The 15,102-nt window shown below is 41.7% G+C and overlaps 1 protein-coding gene and 4 non-coding genes across 5 annotated transcripts; 2 read left to right on the top strand and 3 right to left on the bottom strand.

The window, feature by feature from the left end:
• Positions 1 to 1,728: 1,728 nt before the first annotated feature.
• On the bottom strand, positions 1,729 to 1,848 carry LOC111587999 (5S ribosomal RNA). Its single transcript, XR_002748148.2, has one exon. It is a non-coding gene; the product is annotated as a 5S ribosomal RNA (ribosomal RNA).
• A 422-nt stretch (positions 1,849 to 2,270) lies between these two features.
• On the top strand, positions 2,271 to 2,390 carry LOC129348347 (5S ribosomal RNA). The gene has a single exon (XR_008600884.1). It is a non-coding gene; the product is annotated as a 5S ribosomal RNA (ribosomal RNA).
• A 312-nt stretch (positions 2,391 to 2,702) lies between these two features.
• Positions 2,703 to 7,792, bottom strand: LOC129348232 (NLR family CARD domain-containing protein 3-like). Its single transcript, XM_055008103.1, has 3 exons — positions 7,780 to 7,792; positions 7,506 to 7,622; positions 2,703 to 6,302 (listed from the first exon to the last, which is right to left on the bottom strand). The coding sequence occupies exons 1-3, from the start codon at positions 7,790 to 7,792 to the stop codon at positions 4,450 to 4,452; spliced, it is 1,983 nt and encodes a 660-aa protein (XP_054864078.1). The 3' UTR covers positions 2,703 to 4,449.
• A 6,520-nt stretch (positions 7,793 to 14,312) lies between these two features.
• Positions 14,313 to 14,431, bottom strand: LOC111575762 (5S ribosomal RNA). The gene has a single exon (XR_002746762.1). It is a non-coding gene; the product is annotated as a 5S ribosomal RNA (ribosomal RNA).
• A 422-nt stretch (positions 14,432 to 14,853) lies between these two features.
• Positions 14,854 to 14,972, top strand: LOC111575763 (5S ribosomal RNA). The gene has a single exon (XR_002746763.2). It is a non-coding gene; the product is annotated as a 5S ribosomal RNA (ribosomal RNA).
• Positions 14,973 to 15,102: the final 130 nt, after the last annotated feature.

The following is a 15,102-nucleotide window of genomic DNA, read 5'->3' as shown; positions in this document are numbered from 1 at the left end:
GCAGAGTTTAGTTCCAAACAAATGATCTCCAGTCCAAGTTTGAAGACATAAAGTGTGATCTGGAGGGAAGTTGTCAGTGTGAATGTGTCGGTTCCCTAGTTAACTCACCTGGTTTACGTCTCCATCCTGATGCTGCTCTGCTGGACAGGAGCTTCTGGACCAAGCCGGGTGGACCTTCCTTCACTGATCTTCCCAGTGGGGAGTGATTCTCAGTTTGCCTTGGTTGACTGCAAACTCCCTAAAATGGACACTTGAGAGGAGATTGTGGGACAAATCTATACAACAGCTTGTTTAGTTTGTCCTGTTCTTAAATCAGTAGAAAACTGTTGAGAGTGTTGCTCTAACTCCATGTGTATAAAAGCTCCTCCTACTGACAATCAGTTCTCTTGAAAACTGTCATCAGCATTAGAAGATCCAGTGGAGCTCAGAGCACCCGATAGAGGAAGAGGAAGATCGGAGTTTTGAGAGCTGCAAGCAAAGTCATTTCATTGTTCTACCTCCTTTGTATTACAATACGATTTATGATTCTAGATTGTTTCCTGTGAGAAATATTTGAAGTTGTATCCACTGACCTGTAGTGTTCCATACCACATGAGAGTCAGCTTACTTATCGCTTTGAATCATAGTTTGATGTCTTGCAGCCAGAAGAATACAGCTGAGAACATGTTCATTAAACACAACATCCAGTTGGAATTAGAGTCTGATCTACTTGTGAGGTGATAATTTGGGTAGTAATATTGTTATCCTGTTAACTTTCACACAGTCTGCAGTTTTTGCAGCTTTCCCTCCTTCAGCTGCTGCAGCTGTGGTTACTGTCAGTCTGTGTTTGGAGTTTATAATCTTTGTGTTTCTCTAATATCATCGTTTGCTCTTCATTTGTAAAACAGGACACTTTGGCTCCAGTATTGTAACGGTCCTGATGATACTGGGACTAAATATGTCGTCTACATGGATCATCTGCTTTTAGAAATGACGCAGCAGCAAACATCACAAGAAAAAGTCACTTCAGAGAGAATCTTGAACTAATTCACTTTAAAACCAGCAGCAGCATCTGTTGAAGCCTCAGATTAAAACTTGAAGCTTTTACAGTCTGGAATCATTATTTGATGTCAACTCCAACATGAAGGAGTGCAGAGACAACACAGAATAAACCTACTTTAGTTTGTATTTGGTTGAATAAAGCACCAGAAATGACTCAGCTGTTGTGTCTCTGTGATTATTGTCACATTTGATGCTTTCAAACTATCTGCCAGTTGGTTCATTCACTGATTGACTGGAGCTCATTGGGAGTCCAAAGGCAACTCTGGATTGTTGGCTTTTCTGTCCTCTGTTTGGAATTCATCAGGTCTGTACCTTACTATGTTCTGCGCTGTGAGATGACAAATGTTGCTCAATAAATCAAAGTGAATTGATTGAGCTCACCTGGATTCAGTGTCCTGCATCCTGTATCTGGAGCCACTGTACAGCCACAACAGAAGCAACAACAAAGCAGCATCAGCTGCAGCTGATCCACCTTAACTCTCTCACATACAGCCTCAATTGAAAGCAGGAGGCGCCACCTGGTGGTCGGAGGAGGAACCAAGAAACAGAGAAGGTCTCCTGCAGACGTGGAGGCAGAATCAGTTCACTTGTTGGCTTTTAATAACCCAGAGAGGTTTTAGTTGACAGCCAGCTGTCTCCAGAGAATGAACAACAGCGTCCTGTGCAGGTTGTGAGGAGATTGTAAAAAGCTTACAGCACCTGGTATTCCCAGGCGGGTCTCCCATCCAAGTACTAACCAGGCCCGACCCTGCTTAGCTTCCGAGATCAGACGAGATCGGGCGTATTCAGGCTGGTATGGCCGTAAGCGAAGGACTTGGTAACTAACCACAGTTTTATAGATGCTGTGACAAGACGTGGTGGTATATCTTTTATTTTTTAGTTACGTCTTTTTCTTTTCTTTTTTTCCCCTTGTAGAGCTTCTTAAACAAACACTAAAATTGAGTGAAAATGTCCTTTGCAGGAGCCTGTCTCTGCGACACTGTTGTACATGGTGTGATGTGAGGTGATTTATCGTCGCTGACGTGTTTCTGTGTCACAAACGTTTTCATGTTGGGCTGAAGGTAATGCTACAATCAATACCTTGTTGTGTAACGGCGGCTTTTTACTGTCATGGTGGACAAAGTGTGTGAGCGTGTTGAGAGCTTCTTGTCACGTTCACATGGACATCAGGACTCAGGGGATGGTGAAGACGGACACGTAGAAAAGGCCCGTAAGCGAGTACTGCTGTCGCTTACGGCCATACCAGCCTGATTACGCCCGATCTCGTCTGATCTCGGAAGCTAAGCAGGGTCGGGCCTGGTTAGTACTTGGATGGGAGGACCGCCTGGGAATACCAGGTGCTGTAAACTTTTTACGTCTCCTCATGACAGTATTTTTTTCTTTTGTTTTTAATCTTTTATTATCAAAAGTACAAAATTCTGACAAAAGATTTCATTTCACATTATTTTACACATCATCCTAAAAAAGCTTCAAACAATATTTACATACCTTTCACACACACAAAAAACAAAAACACAAACCTGACAATTCATAAAACGGACAATTCCTTAAACAAAAAAAAAAAAACACCTCACCCTCCCACTTGGGTGTCACACCCTCTCATCCACAGCTCAAACAATTTATACCCCATTGACCACCCGCTCAAACATTTCAAAGAACCCCCCCACCCCTCAAAAAAAAAACCAAGGTTCCCTTACAAAGTAACTCATTTGACTTTTAAAATTGTCTTCTATACACAAACAAAAACCCATAAATCAAAAATAAAAACACAGTCAAAAAAAACCATGATTCCCTTTTTTAACATACTCTCTTTAAAACTGAAAGACAATTTTGTTCCCCTCCCCATGAAGCAAAAGCTTTGCATGGTTCATAAACACCTCTTCAAAGTCACTTTCATCCTGAAATATTCTGATGTGTGACTTGAGCATATTTTTAAATAAGCTCCACCTACTGATTTCTTTGTCCTCAAATAAGGCATAGTTCCTTGCTACGACAGTCACATGTCTGGCCAATCCAAGGACAATGTTTAGCAGATTTTTGTTCACCTAATTCTTTTTCTCTGAGACCCTGAACAGCCAGTGCCATCGCCAGTCTCCTCCTTTTTTGGCCTCCCAAGACCTATGTTCCTATTGTCCTCTGAATTGGAATACGTCAACCTCAAATACTCTTCAACCTCTGACTTTGCTGCCTTAAGCTGCCCTCCTTCTTCCTGATTGAACATGCCCTTCACAAACCTAAAAGGGTTCCTAAAAAATGATAACATTCATTGCACATTCATTGTTCTTTCTCTTCTCCCTAAGGTGTTCTGCCCTTCTGAGTACTGCTAACCTGCTTCTTGGTTCCTCCTGCAACACATTAATTTCCTCCCTTTCTTCTTCTGATGCCTTCCTCCACTGCTTCCTTAACTGCCTCCTTTCCTTTACCAGTCTGTCTATTTCTCTTTGACACCTAGACCTTCCTATCTGGACCCTCTCACCTCTGCTTTCAGCAATCACCCCAAATCTCTCTAGACCATAAGAGTAGATTAAGATGGTTTGAACTGAGGATCTCTTTAATCTCAGTGGAGACAGAAGGCAACACTGCTTCAGTGGCTTTTTGGGCTCCAGTGCTGAAAAGGAATTGGACCTGAACCTCAAATGAGAATGTAAACAACAGTCCAACTGTCCACCAGCTGAACTGCACTGAGTTCATTCATTGAATAAAATGAACATACTACAGTTTCATTTATCAAACGCTTTTGTCTAAATCGATGAACATCTGAGAGTAGAAAGAACACAAGCAAGGATCTAGTCAGGAGAAAACAACCTGGAGTAGAGCCATAAAACAAGTTCAAGTGTGAACATGAAATGTTTGTTCTGGTGTTTCGTTTTGATCAACACCTGTCTGAAACATTCTATTTGTAAAACAGTGGAAACTAAAACAGAACCTGGAACCAAGACTTCACAGATTCTTACAGGTTCTGGTTCTGTGATGCAGGTTCCAGGTTGTTCAGTTCCTGTAGTGGAAGAGGCCTCATTAAGAGAAACTAGTGCTAAAGGTCAGTAACACAACTGATCTGAGTCATACAAATACAGAAAACCTCCCACCTCAGCTGTTCTGCTCATCATAAATAAAAACACATTTTAAATGGTCATCAGTTGAACAGGTTGATGAGTCCTGACCTGAGAGCTTCCAGTTTACAGTGTGGACTCTCCAGTCCAGCAGAAAGACTCTCCACTCCTGAATCCTGCAGGTTGTTGTTAGTCAGGTCCAGCTCTGTCACACTGGAGGACTGGGAGCTGAGGACTGAGGACAGAGCTCCACAGCTTCTCTCTGACAGATTACAGCCACTCAGTCTGAAGAGACGAAAAGCAGATTAAACTGATGAAACAGCAGCACAATGAAAAAGTATCTTCAGTCTCCAACTACTTACACAACTTTCTTGGAGGCTTTGACCACTGGCAGCAGCCTCAGAAGAGCCTCCTCTGAAGCAGAGTATTTCTTCAGGTCAAACACATCCAGATCTTCTCCTGATGACAGTAAGATGAAGACCAGAGCTGACCACTGAGCAGGAGACAGTTCATCTGTGGACAGACGTCCTGATCTCAGGGACTGTTGGATCTCCTCCTCTAGAGAAACATCCTTCAGTTCATTCAGACAGTGGAACAGATTGATGCTTCTCTCTACAGACACATTCTCACTGATCTTCTTCTTGATGTACTTGACTGTTTTCTGATTGATCTGTGAGCTGCTTGTTGTCTGCGTCAGTAGGCCTGGTAGGAGATTCTGATTGGTCGGCAGTGACAGACCCAGGAGGAAGCGCAGGAACAAGTCCAGGTGTCCGTTTGGACTCTGTAAGGCCTCGTCCAAGGCTCTCTGGTGGAGATGTTTTAGTTCAGGTTTCTTCAGAAATACTTTCAGCTTCTTGAAGGTTGTTCGTTCTTCTTCCAGCAGGTTGATTCCAGTGTTGATGAAGGTCAGATGGACATGAAGAGCAGCCAGAAACTCCTGAACACTCAGATGGACGAAGCTGAACATCTTGTCTTTCTTTTTCCGTCTTCGCTCTTCTTTGAAGATCTCTGTGAACACTCCTGAGTACACTGAGGCTTCACTCACATCGATGCCACTGTCTCTCAGATCTTTCTCATAGAAGATCAGGTTGCCCTTTTGCAGCTGTTCAAAAGCCAGTTTAGCTAATGATTTAATGTACTGAATGCACTTCTCTAGACCGTACTTTTTTTGTGTGTGATCAATCTGAAATCTTAGAAACTCTATGTACATCTCAGTCAGGGTTCTGGGCAGATCTCCTCCCTCTCTGGTTCTCAGCAGCTCCTCCAGAACTGTAGCAGTGATCCAGCAGAACACTGGGATGTGGCACATGATGTGGAGGCTTCGTGACTTCTTCATGTGGGAGATGATGCTGCTGGCCTCCTCCTCATCTCTGGATCTCTTCCTGAAGTACTCCTCCTTCTGTGGGTCGGTGAACCCTCTGACCTCTGTTGTAGTGTTGACGAGGTTTTGAGGGATCTGATTGGCTGCTGCAGGTCGTGTGGTTATCCAGAGGCGAGCTGAGCGCAACAGTTTTCCACTGATTAGTCCGCTCAGCAGGACTTCTATTTTAGTTGACTTTGTTACGTCCACGGAGGGAATGTTGTTGACATCAAAGTCCAGATGAAGGCGATTCTCGTCCAGTCCATCAAACACAAACAGCAGTTTGAATCTGCTCTTCTTGTAGCTGCTGGTTCCTGATGACTGCAGAGCTGTAAAGATGTAATTCAGAGCCTCCACTGTGATGTCTTTAGTTTCATGGATACAGTCATGAATGAGCTCTGCCAAACCAAACTCTTTTCCCTGCAGTGAATTCAGGGCACGGAAAGTGAACGGGAAAATAAGATGCACGTCTTGATTGGTTCTTTCTTCGGCCCAGTCCAACACAAACTTGTGCACGAGGAATGTTTTTCCAATCCCTGCAATCCCATTGGTCAGCACTGTTCTGATGGGTATGTCTTTTCCAGAGGGATGCTTGAAAATGTCTCTGGGTTGGATCTGTGTCTCTGTGTCTGATGGCTTCCACACCTTGTCAATCTGTAGGACCTCATGCTGTGTGTTGACGTGCACGTCCCGGCCAGCTGTGATGTACAGCTCTGTGTAGATATCAACCAGAAGCTGCTCATCTTCTTCCCACCCCTCTGTTGTAACCTTAAACGTGTCCTGGAAGTTTGATTGAAGCTTCTGTTGGTAATATCTGATGGGACGTGGTTCTGGTACCGGAACAGTCTCATCTGTGTCAAACATGAAGGGAACAGTGTGAGGTGTGTGTCTACAAAAATCTGTTTTGTTGGAAAAATGCAAGCAAGTAAGCAACTACAAAGACCTTGGACTTTTAATTTGCCAAAAAGTTGGGCAAATGTGTGTGTGAGATTTTTCTAAACGTATTTCTGGGGGTTTCATCCTAAACTCTACACATAATGCAGCAACTTACCCTGATCATTTGGAGGAAAGTGACTGAAAAAACTGACTGAAAGGGCAACTCCGCTAAAGGGCTACCCAGATGGTTAACTATGGAGGCAGTCAGAAGGTAGGTGGGTAACCTGAAGGACAATTTAAGCTGTCCTTAGAGTTCCTATTAGGGAAAGACCCTTTAGTCAGTGGAACCTAAAAAAAAGAGAGCTGGACCAGCAGCCCTGTTCTGGGCTCACTGGGGCCCTTATCAAAGTACACTACCTGTCAAATGTTTTAGAATGCCCCAATTTTTCCATTTTTGTCTTGAAATTCAAGTAGTTCATGTCCATTGAGTAGCTTGAAATGGTTCAAAGGTAAGTGGTGAACTGCTAGAGGTTAAAAAAAGGTTAGGTTACCCAAAACTGACAAATAATGTACATTTTAGAATTAAACAAAAAGGCCTTTTTCAGGCAACAGAAATGGTTTAACAACTTAAAGTTGTTCTGCAGCAATGGAGGTTGATCAAGCCTTGAAAGTTGGTGCTACCAAATCCTACAGGTGTCCCAACTTTTCTAGATTTCTTCCAACCCCCTCTGTCTGCATAAAATTGTGTTGGAACACACTGTGGAACCCTCCAGAGCATTATTTGAACAGTACTGTACTGAAGAAAGTAGTGTGTTGCTATAAAAAAGAAGAGGAAAAGGCAATTAATAGAAGAGAGACAGACCATCATAACACTGAACATGTAGGTCTTTCCTATAGAGAAACTGAAGACAGTCAAGGTGTCAGTGAGTCCAGTTTTCTTCATCATCAAAAGGCTCAGAAATTAGCTTAAAATGGGCACCAGTTTAGAAAATTGGATTTGAGGATCACCAGCCATAAAACTGATGCTACAGCTACACTACAAACTGCTGCCTCATGCAACTCCATAGACAACCACTGTTCTGTGTTGTACAAAACAACCTGCTGAAACTCAGCTTCCATTTCAGGCATGAGGAACTGCTGCCATCTTTCTTTACAGACCAAGAATCCATCAGTTTTACCTTCAGTGTGAGGAAGAGGAGGCTGAGTCTGAAAGGAGGAAGGTTCTCTGTTCTCTGAAGTCTCCCCAACATCACTGACATGAACTGACAGACAGAGATCACATGTTATATTCTCCACTGCTTACTGCTTTCATTTATTTCACTTACAGCAGACTTAGAAGGGACTTTATGTTGACATTTATTGATGAGTTTATGGTGTTGATTAACTCTGGTTTTCTGACACCAAACTGCTCCTTCAAAGTAAAACCTGATGTTACTCTGACATTAGTCTGACATATCCAGACCATTCTGAAGAACAGAGTGTTCTGGCTTCACCTCATCATCATTCTGCTATAGAGGGAAGAAGGGCTGTCTTTTTAAAGCAGCCACAGTCATCCAGGGTGGAGCTAAGCCCAGGATGCAGCAACAGTGTCCCCTTAAAATAGTCAGCTAACATGGCTGCCTTATTGCTCCATCCAAACCCTCTGAAGACTTGACATTTTCAGTGTGGTAGGTCGCTGGGAGGTTGTTGATGGTTTAAAAGTATAACGTAATGTTACATAGTACTACATACTAACATGCCAGATGGTACGCACAGTAAAAGATGTAGTACGTCCCAGTACATATTATGTTAAATGTAGTATGTCAGAAATACCCAGATGTCTGACCACATTCAAACTGATTTTATAGAATGCAAACTAACATGTTTTTCTGGCCGTTCTGACCCACATTCTATGAACAGTCATAGCACCTAACAGTGTGTCATGGAAATAGAAATAAGTTTGAGCTGCTGAGAGCTCACAGTCAGATGACACCACATTACTACAGACTGGGATAGTCAGAGTTTAAGGCTCCATATTATGAAGTAGTATGTTCTAATTGGATGCACACTGCAGGACACAGTGAATACTTTGTGAGGACAACTGTAGCATGTATTCAGATTTTAAAGGTTTTGTGATTTGGAATGCAGCTGCTTCAACAACATTGTTCTGCCCTTACTGAGAGCTGATTGGTCAGCTTCCCTCTGGTTGTAAACTGCAGGATCACTCCCAGCTAAACAGTATGAATGAAGAATCTTCAGAAACTGTCTGATCGACTCATAATTTGGTGAGGACAGGTGGGACATGCTTTGCTTCCACAGAAGGTCAGCTCATACAGAACTAATTTTGGTGTTCTATCAAGGTTTAAACAGCAGGGGGCAGCATTCAGTCAGTAGGTTGATCAGTAGATTTTACAGAGGAACTGATCTTACATGTGGACTCAGGAAAAACTGACAGAACCTGAACTCTATCAAACTGTAGCAGCACCATCATGCATCTTTCTGACTGTAATGATATCATGTTGTTCTTGTCTTGTGACTGACCTTCTGGTCCTGAGCTGCTGGCAGGAAACCTCTGCAGCAGATCATTTCTGGAGATCTTCTCTAAAACCACCCTGGTCACCTGCACAGCTCTCTGAAGTCCATAAGTCTCCACCATCACATCCACAGTTTTACACCTGTCTAGTGTCTGTAGTCGGCTCTTTGTGATGGCTGGGAGGCCTTGAACATTGTTGGGTTTCTGCAGGAACCACTGGAATTTAGACAGCTGATCATCATCCAGATCATCCAGGATGTTCAAGAGCACCTCTGATGTCATCGTGTCTCCCTGATAAAGTCAAAGAAAATGTCAGCAGTTAATGAACAGTTGTGTTGCTGGTGTGGTGGAGGTTGTTGTGTAGCAGCAGGACTGCAGTTAATCCTACAGGATCAATGACAGCAACACTGAGGGGAACCAGAATGGGGCGCACTGATGCTGAACCAGATAACAGATCAACTAAAACACCTGCTATTGACCAATCAGCTCTCTGGAAACATCTCCATCCTTCTTGAAGATGCTGCAGAGCTCAGTGTGCAGATAGTGAGACGGAAAGATCAGAGTTTTTACTGCTGCAAGTGATTTCAGAGACATTTCATAGTTCTGTATGTCTTTGTAGAGGCATAGAATCCTAAAACAGGAAGTGATGAAACACCAAAACCTTCCAGCTGATTGTTGATTGATCAGATTTACAGTCAGTCTACTGATCAGATCAATGATGGCTTTCATTGGCTCTTTGCTCCAATGACTGTGTAACATTAGATTTGTGTATAAATATTCATTTGCTTAATTTTGTTGATTATTTTGGTATTAATTTATGGTGTGTCTTATGTAACCCATGTGGTTTTCACTCACTGCGTTGTGTCTTATGAAATAAAGTGATTCTCAGGACCAGGTCTGTTCTCTGGATCACTTTTATTTTCTGACCATGCAGGTTACGACTCTGTTAGAATAAAAAAAATCACACATGAGCTGGTGGCTCTCAGCGGTGAATCTCCTCTTTCTGGCCATATAAAAATATACATGTACAAAAATATAGAAAATAACCAATGTCTCACAAAAGAAACAATTATACAACATATTGATCAAAATAAGTTAAGACAAACAAATATTTATACAAATATAATACTTAGAAAAATAATCTCAAATAAATAAAATATTTCAACAGCAAAATAAATAAAAAGCATCCAGAAACTTCTCTGTTTTATCCAACACATTACAGAACAAAACAAGTCTCATAATAATAGTGATTCTCGTACCTGTTTGACGAAAAAAAAAAGTCACATGAGCTGGTGTGCTCGACAGCCACGTTCAGACTGATAAGGGAAGCTAACTGTGAGCGCTAGCCTAGCAGTTAGCTTTACACCCATCCTTGTGATATGGACGCTCAGACAGGTGATCTGTTTGCTGGAACCAGTCAGGACTCCACCTATGAGGAAGCAGCAGGCAGAGTTTCACAATAAGAGCACATTTTACAGGCTGATTCCCACTCATTTCATGTGACGGATTATTTCAACATTCAACCTTTTTCATGTCTCTCAACATCCAACACAACTTCTACAAACCCTGTGGTTCATGAAAGCAGAAACTCCCATCAGGCTGTAAATCCCTGACAGTTAACTTTCCCTAGAATGGAATCACTGATACACTTCTGAACTACGTCCCTAAACTTAACTACATCAGTTTAGGGACGTTTCTCCTCAAACTTTATACACATTCACAGATTTTAGCCGCTAATGGACAACTTTTTAGTCCCATGAAGGAACGAACACGGAGCTGTGGAGCCACATTTCTGCTGCTGGAACTAAACTAACAGCAGCTAGAAACAAGGGCAGATCTACTAACTTTTCTAGTCATTTTATTCAGATTTGTCATCTGATTTGTCACAAAGTTTAAGTAATTTTGGACAAAATTTAAGAATTCTTTGACATATTTTAACTAGTTTTAACTTATTTTGAGCTATTTTAAACAAATCTTGAATAATTTTGAGTAATTTTAGATGAATTTCAAACTCATTCCAGATCACATTCAGACAGTTTAAAGTCATTTTGGAAAAAAATTTGAGTCATTTTGGAATTTTTTAATTCACTTTGGAGTAGTTTTGAGTTATTTTGGACCAACTTTGGACTCATCTGATCACAGAATCTTCTTCCACTTCCTGGTTGTCCAGTTCTTCATTCTTGGTCCAACAATGCCGGGCTAATCTCTGTCTCTCATTGGTCAGGGGCTTCTTGTCAGCCTTGTAGGACCTTCAGCCATGATCTAAAAGTCTGGTGGAACACTGGACACCAGTTTGGTTTGACCACTGCTGCTGAAGCTCCTGTCATGTCATTGGCTGGTTTTCCATGTGGATCAGGATGAGGTCATTTCTTGCTGAAGAAACTCTTGGACGTCCAGATGTTGGTTTGTCTTCCAGCTGTTGGTTGGTCTGTATTTCTGAGGAGTGAATCCAACTGCTGAAGGACTGCATCTGCACTTCCTGTTCATGTGGTTACAGCTGCACCCTTCCCGTCCGAGAATCTGTGTCTTCACTCATGTTTCCTGTGTTAGGTTCTCTGTTTTAGTCATTTTTATCTCTGAAGAACTTTCTGATGTGCTGCTTTATAAAGACATGAAGCACAGAAACTAAAATTGTGTCTTTTAAGAAAAAGCAGGACCTTCATTAGTGGATCACTGGAACCAAAATGACCCAAAACTCAACATGGAACCAATCAGTTTTCAGTTTTTAATGTCTTTTTAGGATGTGTTTAGTATTCTGGCTGTGACTGAACTAAAAGAAATTACACTTGAAGACCTCAGAGGGATTCTTAATGCAGTATTTCACAAATACATGGGGAGTCCCAAAACTTTTTCCCACCACTGTTTGGTCCACAATATGTTCTTGTTCTATGTGTGTTGTTGAAAAATCAAATGTTCAAAGCATTTCCATCCTACAACTGTTGCACTGAAGTTCTGCTGATAAGAACAACTCATGTTTAGAACTGCCTGACAAATACAAATGATATTTACTGATAAAACAGATTGATTTCAGCATCAGTTTGATAACTCCTGCTGGTTGGGAACAACATGTCTGAAGATTTGGCTTTGGGGAAAAAAATGATTTAATGTTTTAATTGTGCCAAAACAACGTTGTTTTAGAGTTAAAATAAGATGAATGATTCAATCAGTTTTATGTTCTATAGATATATAAAAGATAAAAAACAGTTTAAAGTGTTTTACTCACATTCAGATGGAGAAAAGAAGCTGCGACATGAAGACGGTAAAAGCAGAACTAATTTGAGGAACAGGTAGGGCCGTGACATCACTGTTGTCAGGGCAACGAAGCAGGAAACTGATTTCTACATGATCTGACAACATCACTTCCTTCATTCAGACGCCTGCCTCTGGATCTGGACTTCTTAGAGTTCACTCACACACAAGAACTTGTGTTTTTAAAGGCTTCATCCAACCAAGTAGAAGTTTGTCCAGCTATTTGAAATGCACAGCTACACCATCTTATCAGCTCAGAAAAAGAAAACAGGAACCAGTACATTGCAGCTGTGCACTTTGAGACAGGAGCAGCTGGGAGACAAAGAATGCTCACATCCCCAGAACACCTTTACAACTTACTGGAATTTACAGTTTTTCTCAGTCGCTTTGCTTCATTTCTCAGATCAGAACTGAAATTCTCAAAACTACTCATTCAATCTTCACATCATTGTGTCACTTGTGCACATCAAAAAAGCAGTTTCTCATTTCTTTGAACAAGTTACAAATGCTTTGGTCCATCCATGCAAATGATTCTGTACAATTCTCTGCTGTTTCCTACATTATCAGCTGCTTATGTCATGTTGATCAGAATGTATTCTAATGGGTCTCTGTTGAATAGTCTCACTGCCCAGTTAGGCATTAGTTCATCACATCAGTCTTTACATGCAAAATGGTTCAACAAGTTGTCATAATGTCAGGATGTTTCTAGACTTTTCCAGTAGACTTTTTTTTTCTGAAATCTGTCCTGAATTGGTAAATTGCTCCCAGGTGAATCTTGACTTTCTCTAACAAAGGGAAATGTGTGAAGGGTTAGAGTTTTCTGAAATCGCTCAAAGACACAAGAGAAGATATTCATGAAGTGGATGAGAATTTGTGTCCCAACAGACAGGAACATCAGGAGGTGTAGGAAGACTGCACTGGAATTCCTCCAGCTGCATGTACAGTTTTCCCTCAGGAGATTGTCCGATGATTTCTACTTTTGTTTTTTGTTTTTTCTTTGTGCTCTGCAGTGTTGTTCTCCTTTCTGTATTGCAATGATGTGGTCTGTCAACAGATTACAGCACAAACAGTAAAAGTGTAAATGTGAATCTTGTCCAGTCTCTTGCAGTCAATCTCCCACATACACTAAGGAGTAACTTACAATTTACAATAATTGTCATCAAAACTTTAGCCATAGTTTACATCAGAACATCCCTCCAGAGAACACTGTTATAAAGACAACATGACTCAGCAATCTGACTGTCTGATCCACACAATGACACCAGGACTGGTCATTCTGATCCACTGACATGTTCACTGACACAGATATTTACTTTTGAGAGATGAACTAAGGATTTTGAGCAAGAGACTGGCTTTTGCAGGTAATCCATGGTGTTTTGCTATTTGTACAAACTGTTTTGAGAAATGCATTTACTGTTTTGCAAATGATTCGAGAAATGTACCAAAGCGACTGAGAAAAACTGTAAAATGACGCAGCAGCAAACATCACAAGAAAAAGTCACTCAGAGAGAATCTTGAACTAATTCACTTTAAAACCAGCACCAGCATCTGTTGAAGCCTCAGATTAAAACTTGAAGCTTTTACAGTCTGGAATCATTATTTGATGTCAACTCCAACATGAAGGAGTGCAGAGACAACACAGAATAAACCTACTTTAGTTTGTATTTGGTTGAATAAAGCACCAGAAATGACTCAGCTGTTGTGTCTCTGTGATTATTGTCACATTTGATGCTTTCAAACTATCTGCCAGTTGGTTCATTCACTGATTAACTGGAGCTCATTGGGAGTCCAAAGGCAACTCTGGATTGTTGGCTTTTCTGTCCTCTGTTTGGAATTCATAAGGTCTGTACCTTACTATGTTCTGCGCTGTGAGATGACAAATGTTGCTCAATAAATCAAAGTGAATTGATTGAGCTCACCTGGATTCAGTGTCCTGCATCCTGTATCTGGAGCCACTGTACAGCCACAACAGAAGTAACAACAAAGCAGCATCAGCTGCAGCTGATCCACCTTAACTTTCTCACATACAGCCTCAATTGAAAGCAGGAGGCGCCACCTGGTGGTCGGAGGAGGAACCAAGAAACAGAGAAGGTCTCCTGCAGACGTGGAGGCAGAATCAGTTCACTCGTTGGCTTTTAATAACCCAGAGAGGTTTTAGTTGACAGCCAGCTGTCTCCAGAGAATGAACAACAGCGTCCTGTGCAGGTTGTGAGGAGATGTAAAAAGCTTACAGCACCTGGTATTCCCAGGCGGTCTCCCATCCAAGTACTAACCAGGCCCGACCCTGCTTAGCTTCCGAGATCAGACGAGATCGGGCGTATTCAGGCTGGTATGGCCGTAAGCGAAGGACTTGGTAACTAACCACAGTTTTATAGATGCTGTGACAAGACGTGGTGGTATATCTTTTATTTTTTAGTTACGTCTTTTTCTTTTCTTTTTTTCCCCTTGTAGAGCTTCTTAAACAAACACTAAAATTGAGTGAAAATGTCCTTTGCAGGAGCCTGTCTCTGCGACACTGTTGTACATGGTGTGATGTGAGGTGATTTATCGTCGCTGACGTGTTTCTGTGTCACAAACGTTTTCATGTTGGGCTGAAGGTAATGCTACAATCAATACCTTGTTGTGTAACGGCGGCTTTTTACTGTCATGGTGGACAAAGTGTGTGAGCGTGTTGAGAGCTTCTTGTCACGTTCACATGGACATCAGGACTCAGGGGATGGTGAAGACGGACACGTAGAAAAGGCCCGTAAGCGAGTACTGCTGTCGCTTACGGCCATACCAGCCTGAATACGCCCGATCTCGTCTGATCTCGGAAGCTAAGCAGGGTCGGGCCTGGTTAGTACTTGGATGGGAGACCGCCTGGGAATACCAGGTGCTGTAAACTTTTTACGTCTCCTCATGACAGTATTTTTTTCTTTTGTTTTTAATCTTTTATTATCAAAAGTACAAAATTCTGACAAAAGATTTCATTTCACATTATTTTACACATCATCCTAAAAAAGCTTCAAACAATA

Source organism: Amphiprion ocellaris, chromosome 24 (assembly GCF_022539595.1).
Source record: "Amphiprion ocellaris isolate individual 3 ecotype Okinawa chromosome 24, ASM2253959v1, whole genome shotgun sequence".
NCBI lineage: Eukaryota > Metazoa > Chordata > Actinopteri > Pomacentridae > Amphiprion > Amphiprion ocellaris.
The sequence above is the reverse complement of the archived record's forward strand: the minus strand, read 5'-3'. Positions and strand labels throughout refer to the sequence as shown.